The sequence below is a fragment of the Coniophora puteana genome, assembly GCF_000271625.1.
Source record: "Coniophora puteana RWD-64-598 SS2 unplaced genomic scaffold CONPUscaffold_1, whole genome shotgun sequence".
NCBI lineage: Eukaryota > Fungi > Basidiomycota > Agaricomycetes > Boletales > Coniophoraceae > Coniophora > Coniophora puteana.
The window spans coordinates 4,309,838-4,318,970 of record NW_006913053.1 but is presented as its reverse complement, the minus strand read 5'-3'; the positions used below and the strand labels follow the sequence as shown (position 1 = coordinate 4,318,970).

Here is a 9,133-nt window from a genome sequence, read left to right as displayed (position 1 = left end):
TACTAAGCCGCCTTGAGGTACTAGGCTCCGCCGCGCCCGCGGGGCTCATAACCTGACAAAGGACTGACGCGAGTATAGCTAGGATGTCTATGAAAGCGCAGACTCACCGGGCAGTTAGTATTGAAGGTTGAGTAGTAGCGGGTTAGGCTGATAGCTGACGATGGTAGTCGTTCGGTGGAGAGAGAAGACTTAGATGATATTCATGGTAGCGACTGTATATATATGACAGGAGCGTGTGAAGTCACTACCGTATTCGTAACTACTATGCAGTCCAAGTCCCGCGGTAATGCAGGACGGCTACGTAAGCAGAACGTGGCCCTATGCGATGAACGCGGAGCCACACGAGTGCGTAAGCGCTTAAAGTACCTATGGGATACTAAGCGCCTGAATAGACGTATGAAGGCGGTGTTTACTTGTAGACCTCGTAGAGGAACATCGCCGTACAGGAGGCTTCTGGATGAACCAATAAAGCCGTAAAGGGACGAATACTAGACGTAAATCTGACAAGGCAGTAGTACGTTGGCGTAAAAAAATCACTCGAGTCTCTGTATCACATTCAATTGCCGTTAAGTCAGAGTATATGGATATTGACAAAAGTATTTAGCATCAAACGCTGTCAAGTTGTAGTGGATTACCATCGGTCAATTTTTGTTCCATTTAGTGCAGTTCGGGCAGGTGAGCAACACCAGCATTCTCCAACGTGAAATAAGGATCTATGTGAAGAGAAGGTTCGCCACCGTTCCAGCTACACATACGGTCCCCCAAGCTTATTTTATCGATGGAGGTAGATCCACAGGGCTCGCTCAGATGGGATCTACATCAATGTGGCTAACACCACACCTTAGTACCAACGAGACCGTCACGCAAGAAGGAGAAGATACGTGTGGCTGATATTAACCTTCTGTCATAGACAATGGCGACGCGCCCTGAATCCACCCGTGCCACAGTGGCACCAGAGCCATTTGTGGAGCTTATCGAATGAGAGCCTCGACAAAACCCGACATGTGGACGACAATCCCGCGGAGAACCTCGAGTTGATGGCAGAGAACCTCGAGTCTAAGACGACGAAAACACTTTGTCGACCTTTATGCTCGAAGGAATCTTTGTTTCAAATATGGCCTACTTCGGATAAGACATGTATTGCACACACTTGTAGGTCCAAGGATTCAGCTGGCCAAGGGTCCGAGCGCCACCGTGACTGACGGCGCGACAGCGTACCGCCCATGTCGCTTCACATACGGTGACGTTGCCGCGTCGTGTAAGGATCTCCGCGGACTTGGCCAGTTGGAAGAAAGGTGATCGGCGAATAATGAGGTCCAAAAAACACAGTTTAGGACGACATTTGTCAGCGGGCAACCTACGACGTGAGCGGCAAGGACGTGTGTTTTTGGTCAGTGGGTTCATAATCAAGGGTGCGACGAATCAAGCTTAGTTTGATCTGCACCGACGCGACGGGCGATGGTCGACGCTGACAGTGTTAAGCGCCGCTGCTCCAAGTAGTTATAGTCGATCATTGAAATTAATTTCGAAGAACAAACAAGGCGGTTCAATTTTGAGTGGACCTGTTCGACTTTGGAGCGAACCTCCATGCCTACTCGGATGTCCGCGGCTTTGAAGGGTTTACATACCTGGCCCGTTGCGACGAGTCGGAAGTTGCACAATTACGAGTGACATGCGATCTGCTAAAGCATTTATATGTGTGCCCCACTGTCGCGTCGCCGAGCAGGTAACCGAATGATGCTCAGGCAGCCGATGGCAGCACTAGCGCGATAGAGGGTAAAATCACCTTTAGCACCGGGTGTCGAATGTGTCGTACAAACGCTGGGTGTTTGGCTGGGTGGCATCAGGGAAGTTGTTCCGGTAACGGCGACGTCAGAGACAGGTCGATGAAAGAGAGGTAAATACATCAAGCATCTGCGACCAGCGTTCCCAGAATGACACCGTAAGTCAGCTTCGCCATGGGCTTGGTGTAGTATAGCAATCAATCATCGATTGCCTTGAAAACAAGATTAGACTCAGGTGGGTCCGGCAGTCGAGAGACAGTGGAAGACAGTGGGAAAACGTGTCATGTTTGCGTGCTGCATAGATACATGAAAAGGCCTGCTGCATACTCGAAATATCTATCTCCAACCCCAGAGAAGATATCCGTATCGACGAAGAGTATGATATAGTGGTGCGCGCAACCACTATTTCAGCTTCTTCTTACTGTAAATCCCAGCAACCAATCGTCAGTTGCAATGTGGGGTATATCAAACGGGGAAGGTACGCACGGGCGGAGCTGAGACGAGTGTCCGCATCCCCGCTTGCGGCAGTTGGTCGCACGAGGGGGGAGGCGGGCGTAGCACTTCCGGCAGATCTGCTTGTCGCAGTTGTATTTTGAGGCCAATACTTTGAGCGAGGGCTCGATGATACCGCCACGGAGACTAGAAAGTAAGCATTCGGAAGTTAGTTTTGGATTCCGGGAGGCTGCGTCAGATGACGCACCGGAGAACAAGGTGGAGGGTGGACTCCTTCTGGATGTTGTAGTCCGAAAGAGTGCGGCCGTCCTCGAGCTGCTTGCCGGCGAAGATCAGGCGCTGCTGGTCAGGGGGGATGCTAGACGAGAAATATACGTTCAATCGTCAGTCAGTCGTTTGTCTCCTACTGTCGCCGATAAAAGGACATACCCCTCCTTGTCCTGGATTTTGGCCTTGACATTGTCGATGGTGTCGGAAGACTCCACCTCGAGGGTGATCGTCTTCCCCGTGAGGGTCTTGACGAAGATCTGCATCTTGACGGTCGGTCGGGTTGTGGTCAGTAGACTCGGTACACGACGGCCAACGGTGCGTATTGGCGGGTGTGGGAAATGCTGACAGGTGCTGTACAGCTGGCGGACAGTGGCTGGTGCTCAGGGCAGGCCTTGGAGCGGAGGCAATCGTGCTTCGGCAAAACCCGTTTGTCCCCTCCTCGTGCCCGCGTCTCGTTCGGTATGCGCGCGCTCCTTGTCAAAGGAGACTCAAGGAGCTGGAAAACTGGTGAGTATCTTATTGTCTCTTGGTTTTTCGCACTTTTTCCTGCTTGGCGATGAAAGTACTTCGTTAACTCAGCTCACTTCGAGCCTCTCGAGGGCTTTGAGAAGAACACGAACTTATATCTGAAAATTTCTTGTCTCAACTACATCTGCTATCAAGTGAATTGCTGACTGATTCCATTTCTCAGCTAGTGTCTCGTTTTCTCCTTATCTCTGCACAGTAGAGTTCTGTCGACATCCCAAGGTATAGGTGAGTGTCTGACTTCTGGTTTCAGTTTCACATGATGTACAACTTCTGCAACCTGGCGACGTGCACGCACAATGGGTCCATTTCCTTCGGGAACCATTCAAGTCTCTGAAAACTTGCCTCCAAGCTTCCTGAACTCGTCCCCGACTCACAAATTTCCCTCCAGGATCTTCATCTTCGTTTTTCTGTAGCAATAGCGAACGTGTGTAGTCTTAAAGCTGAACAATAATACGTATCTTCACTAGTATTCAATTCATCTCCGCTTCGAGGAACGTTGCGATGAATTTTACAGATGAAATTTGGTGAGCGGGAAGACACCCTTCTGCACCCTTTTTGCGGCAGAAGGCGGGATCAATTGAGCAGGCCAAAAGGGAATTCGCGTTCGCAACGTGGTGACGCAGCCAAGACTCGGAGCCTCTTACTTCCGCCCAACATATCCCAATTGTGTTCTCCGCAACCCAAGCGACACGTTCTCGGGTGCACTCGAGACGCGACTGCCGTTCTCCAGGTTTCTCCTCCGCTCCAGCAAACATCGAGGCTCATTATTGCTGTTCCGGCGACGTTTGGCTCCGACGTCCATTTAGCGGCATCATCATGAATCATTCTCCTACTGAATCCGGCCATGATGGACGTTCTGATCACAAACACGACAGACCACGCACGAGGATGCACAACAAGTGCGGGCGGCCGGCTTACAGCATTGGCCGTCGTCATCCTGCCGCCCGAGATCGCTATTGTGGATCTCTCTTCAATACATTTCGATCCGGTCTGTCGTCAGCAGGCTGAGCCCCCTCTCTTCGCCACCTCCTCTAATTATTAACCCGTCCACTCCCTTAGTGCTTCTCTGCCTTTACCTCGCCCTTTATACCCTCATCCGGCTGCAAACCGGTTCTAGCCTTCTCTGCCGTCTTCTCTACTCGGTTCTGCTCAGGTCTTAACTGCAACGCACTCCTCTGCCAGAACTTCTCCCCTCCCTTACTGCAATGGCCGACTTCACGGCCGTCAACCCCCAGGATGACTGGAAACACGATCTTCACTCCGTGCGTGGCTAAAACAGTTCCTTAATACACGTAATTCTGACATCGCTATGCTATGCTAGGTGTATGCGGCATACATCGGGTGGTTCCAAGCGGAAAGGGTTCAATGGTGAGTAGTCGCCCCGCCCCTCTATGTCAGACTCGCCCCTAATGCATGGTGTACCAAAGGTATCTGCGAACGTGGGGACACCTCTTTGAGACGTTCAACGAGTTCCTCGCCTTCTCTTGGCCCGTCATCACCGTGACTGACGCATCCACCGGGCGTGCACACATCGTCACGCAACGGCGCTCCATCGACCTGTTCTTACGCCAGATCCGCTCTAGGTGCGTCCGCTTTGTTATCTTTACTGCGCACACACAGCTTACATCAACCATTCTGTGCTTAACCCGATGTACCGAGCAGGTTTGGCGAAACACTCCCAGATCCCGATGTAGCTAAACTCGGCAGCAACATCGTGCGCGTCTCCCCGCTCGAGACGGCCAACCGCATCCTCATTCGCGTGAGCGATTGGGCGGCGTACAAGCGCGTGCATGCAACGCTTCCTGCTGTCATGCTCTCTGGGATGCGGCTTCGTGTTCGGGTGGGCGATATGCGCGCAATCCGGGAGCTTTGGGGCAAGCGCGAGAAGACGTTCATGGCGGTCGACTTCGAGTGGTCAGAGCGGAATACGTCGACAGTGCTGGAGTGGGGCTATGCAACGATGCGGTGTGGATTCTTGGACCTGTGAGTTGTGCTTCGCTGAGTATATCGAGGCAGAGAGCTGTCATTTACCGGTATCCTGCAAACTCAGAAACGGTGTTTGGCCTCCAGACCCGAATGGGAACTATAGGTGTGTGTTTTGCACACTGCTTCGTGTCAAGGTTTGCTCAACTGCCTATTGCAGGGCTGGACACTACATCGTTTCGGAGCATCTGGACAAAGTGAAAAATCAACGGTGTCCCACCAATCCACATGAGGTAAAGCCAGCTTTCATATATGACATTCGTTTACTCATGTTGCTAATATTATCTGCTTCTGTGATCTTTCTCAGTACGCCGTACGTTACTCGCACCCCGTTTCTTATGACGCCCGTTGCTGATCACCATTTCCTTGCCGCTAGTTTGGCGACAGCCAAGTCGTCCCAAAAGTCAAGTTCCCGCAAATCATCGAGACGATATTAAGGTGCGTTCCCCCTGGCATATGGAAAATTCAACCTTGTCGACGTCCCCTACAGCAGCTTGGCAAGCCCTGGATCCGAATCGGTTCCGAACGACCTCGTTCTCGTAGGCCACGGCATCTCAGAAGACCTGAAGCGCTTCGAGGAACTCAAAATCGGTGCGTGGCTTTCTTCTCCTATTCATATCCTTCTATTTCTCCCAGGCTCAGCTGATCATCAATTCATCATAGGCATTCCAAAAAACGTGATCATCCTTGACACCGCCGTTCTCTCGCGTACCGCCCTCTCTTCCTCTACCTCAAAAAGCGAAACGTTGTCTCTGCCCGCTCTACTCCGTGTGCTGGGCATGGACGCGGGCGACCGTGTCGCACCTCACAATGCAGGGAACGATGCGTACCTGACGCTCGCTGCATTCCAGCGCCTCATGGAGTCGGAGACGCCGGACGTGCGGCCGAAGAAGAAGGGAAGGCGTCCGCGCGAGTCTTCGATGTCCAACGGGCAGAGTCAAGTTCAGGCTCAAGCCCATGCACAAGCACAAGCGCAGGCTCAGATGATGGCCCAGATGACGCAGATGGCGCAGATGGGATCCATGAGTCCTATGGCCCCTATGCCAATGGGCCAGATGCAGGCGATGCAGATGGGCATGCCGGTGCTTGGGATGGGATTCGGAGGGCCGATGCAGATGTTCCCATCTCCTCATCCCGGACAGTCTCCGCAGCCACCGCCGAGCTCGCAATTCTTGTCTCCAGGGCAAGGTCACGGGCAGAGCCAGACCATCACGGAAGGGACGAAGAGGAGGAATTCGCAGCTTTTGGGCGTACCCGGGCCGGGTTACTCGTCGAGGACTCTTGACGGACGGAGGCACTCTATGCTTCCGGACTTGGGGTCGGGGTCAGGCTCAGGATCGGCGTCGGGGCACGATAGCAGCAGGAACCGTTCGTCTAGTAGCGGGAATGTTGCAGACACACGGAGGCTCTCGTACGACTCGCGGGGCTCTGGCTCTGGCTCTGGTCACGGATCGGGCTCAGGTTCGGGTATGGGAATGGGGACGGGCACGCGATCAGGATCAAGCCTTGATCCAGGATCATCTCGCCGTGGCCATAACCGCATCAGCTCCAACACGTCTCAAGGAATGGATGAATTTGGCGCCATGCCAGTACCGGCGGCCAAGAGTAGGTTGTCCCGCGTTGTCCGCATCGAAGAGCCGGATGATGTTGTCGCTATGGAGGGTCTGAGTCTGGGGGCGAAACGCATGCCAGGACGAAAGGTCAGAGAGGATGTACCCGTGTTGCGGGCGGGGACGGCTACGATTGTCTCATGAGCCAGAAGTGGAGGTGACGCTGGCTGTGGATATGGCAGTGCAGGTGGAGGACTATGTCAGTTCGTGTTGATGCGTGACTGACTTTGACGATCTGTACGAAAACGCGAAACTTGCTTCGTTAAGCATTAGATCAGCTATAATTATACCCTTGCTACATACAGCCGTTAATTATTTTCTCCCATTCTCTTCATCACTTTTGTCTCTCGCATTGTCATCCGTACTACATAACTTGCGATCTATTGTCACACTTGAAACGCATCACGCTGCTTAGTGAATAATCTTATAAAGCTGCGCGGAATCCGCATTTCATATCATTCCGCTCGCTCGAAGATACTAACAAAACCACCACTATCAAACAACCAAATAATCATCAGACAAAACAATCGAGTCGACCGAGAACGGCGGCTCCTCTCCTCCGTCCGCACGCATGACTTTCTCGACAGCAATGCCCGCGATTGAGCCTTGACCGACGAAGTTGACGCGTACGGGGAAGAAAGCGCCAGCGTCGTCGCCTCCCACGGTAAACTCAAGCGAGCCGTCGCGTTCGTCTGGGGAGATCTTGGACAAACGCCAGTCGAGCGAATGCGTACTGGGATTGACTTCGTAGGTGCCGGTATGGGAAGCGACGGTTGGGTATGAGCCGGCGCTGCAGGTTTAACCAGTGAGATGGAGGTACTTGTACAGGAAGAGGAGGGAGCTCACGGGAGGGGAATAGAGATGACGACGTCGTAGAGCGTGACGTGTTCATTCTCAAGCTCGTACTCGATGTTCACATCCACGGTGCCGTCGTTGGATGGCGATGGCCAACAGTTGACTATACACAATTAGTATCCCATCTGTCAAGCCGAAGACATAATACTCACTCGACAAGGGAACAAAGCTCTCGTCCTTGCCCTGATATCTCCACTTCAACACACCAAGTGACTGGTTGACAGGGAACGCGCGCGACGAGTCCTTGAGTTGAATAAGGCGTGCGGATTGGCCGGAGGTGAACTTGGCAGTGCTCGGGTGCTGCTTGAGCTGCAGGTCGGCGCCAAAGTCGGCCGAGGGAGGGACAAGCGCGAGCTTGATGTGCGCGACTGCCGCGTCGCTGACCTGCAGGTTGAGTTCGCCGCGGAAGTCCATCGACTTGACGCCGCCCTCGCGGTCGAGCTCGATTTTGACTTGTTCTTTGATGGCGATGTGGACACTGTCGTTGGGACTTAATGTTAGTGCACAATTTAATGAAGATGAAGGGGAGCTATGCACCTCTCCTGGTCGACTGGCGGCAAACTCCCACGAGTGTTTATAGGATTAGGAGGCTCGACAGGCTGGGGAGTCGGGGGAGCCGACATCTCATCCGCCACGAGGGCTTCCCCGCCGAGCGCGTCGATGAGCTCTGCCTGGCGGGTCTTCTTGCTTGCGCCGAGCTTCATGCCACTCCCCTTGAATGCAGGAGCGCGCGAAGCTGCAGCGGGCGCAGGCGAGGCAGTGCGCGACGTTGATACCTCGGGAGCTTCAAAGCGCGAGACGGGCGCGTAGCCCGAGACGCCGCCGCCGAGGTAGGACGAGCCACCCATGGAGCCCATGCCTCCACCCATGCCGGAGGAGGCGCGTTTCTGCTGCTCGCGTCGTTGCATCTCGAGCTGGCGTGCGCGCCGTTTTAGTTCCTCTTTTGCTTCTGCTTCTTTGTTCTGAAGGGCCCGACATCAGGTCTCCACGCACGTAGGGAAAAGAGAAAAACAGACTACGCACTCGGGCGATGATATCCTGGATCTTCTCCTCGTGACTCTCCATCTCCAGAACACTCCTAACCTGCATCACGTTGACCTGCTCTCTGTACCCCAGACTGACGATCTCGTCGAAAGCACCCAAGAGTTCAAACGCGTTGCGATGGATCTCGCGCTCGTCGGCGGAGCGGCACATGTCAGTGACGACACGAGCAAAGAGGTGGAGGGTGTCGATGTCCTGGAGAATATTGGAGGCTTTGTTGGTGATGAGGAGGATGTAGAGCTCCTCAAGTGGTTGGTACACGTAGCGGACCTCGCCCGTCTCAACGGAGGTGTGCTGCGAGTTGGTCGGGATGAGCTTCGGGAAAGAGGCGAGCAGCGACTCGATGCGCGTTCGCGTCATCGGATGGAATTGGCGAGATAAAACGGCTATTTGGAGGTATCAGACCTTGAATCAAGGGACTGAGGATTGGGTTGCGCACCTTTGCCGCCTTTCGTACATATTGAGGCTGCTAAGACGACCTGTGATTCTGTGAGTGGGCATCCTTCTGAAAAGGGTGGATCCCACCATTTTGAGTCAAATAAAACAGCGATTTGCCTGCAAGTCCCTGTTAAAGCTGGAGGAAATCTGAGGATGGTCAGGAGGAGGACG

At 53.6% G+C, this 9,133-nt stretch overlaps 3 protein-coding genes across 3 annotated transcripts; 1 reads left to right on the top strand and 2 right to left on the bottom strand.

Moving 5' to 3' along the window:
- Positions 1 to 2,389: 2,389 nt before the first annotated feature.
- Positions 2,390 to 2,761, bottom strand: CONPUDRAFT_19648 (ubiquitin; the record flags this gene model as incomplete). Its single annotated transcript, XM_007764169.1, has 3 exons — positions 2,390 to 2,423; positions 2,485 to 2,595; positions 2,667 to 2,761. Coding segments are annotated over 3 exons (240 nt in total), but the record flags the coding sequence as incomplete, so codon positions are not given.
- Positions 2,762 to 4,240: 1,479 nt separating this feature from the next.
- Positions 4,241 to 6,908, top strand: CONPUDRAFT_161941 (uncharacterized protein; the record flags this gene model as incomplete). The annotated part of the gene is made up of 10 exons (XM_007765708.1): positions 4,241 to 4,297; positions 4,357 to 4,403; positions 4,463 to 4,618; positions 4,698 to 5,018; positions 5,086 to 5,124; positions 5,179 to 5,251; positions 5,326 to 5,331; positions 5,395 to 5,456; positions 5,509 to 5,609; positions 5,682 to 6,908. The coding sequence occupies 10 exons, from the start codon at positions 4,241 to 4,243 to the stop codon at positions 6,770 to 6,772; spliced, it is 1,953 nt and encodes a 650-aa protein (XP_007763898.1). The 3' UTR covers positions 6,773 to 6,908.
- A 142-nt stretch (positions 6,909 to 7,050) lies between these two features.
- CONPUDRAFT_116631 (uncharacterized protein) lies at positions 7,051 to 9,112 on the bottom strand. Its single transcript, XM_007765707.1, has 7 exons — positions 9,050 to 9,112; positions 8,964 to 9,003; positions 8,507 to 8,910; positions 8,021 to 8,445; positions 7,636 to 7,961; positions 7,475 to 7,586; positions 7,051 to 7,418 (listed from the first exon to the last, which is right to left on the bottom strand). The coding sequence occupies exons 1-7, from the start codon at positions 9,050 to 9,052 to the stop codon at positions 7,124 to 7,126; spliced, it is 1,605 nt and encodes a 534-aa protein (XP_007763897.1). The 5' UTR covers positions 9,053 to 9,112; the 3' UTR covers positions 7,051 to 7,123.
- Between the last annotated feature and the right edge of the window lie 21 nt (positions 9,113 to 9,133).

Coding starts and splice junctions, on each gene's coding strand:
- CONPUDRAFT_116631 (XM_007765707.1), bottom strand. Junction 8,911..8,963: donor ATGTACGAAAGGCGGCAAAG/GTGCGCAACCCA, acceptor ACCTCCAAATAG/CCGTTTTATCTCGCCAATTC. Junction 8,446..8,506: donor TCCAGGATATCATCGCCCGA/GTGCGTAGTCTG, acceptor CGGGCCCTTCAG/AACAAAGAAGCAGAAGCAAA.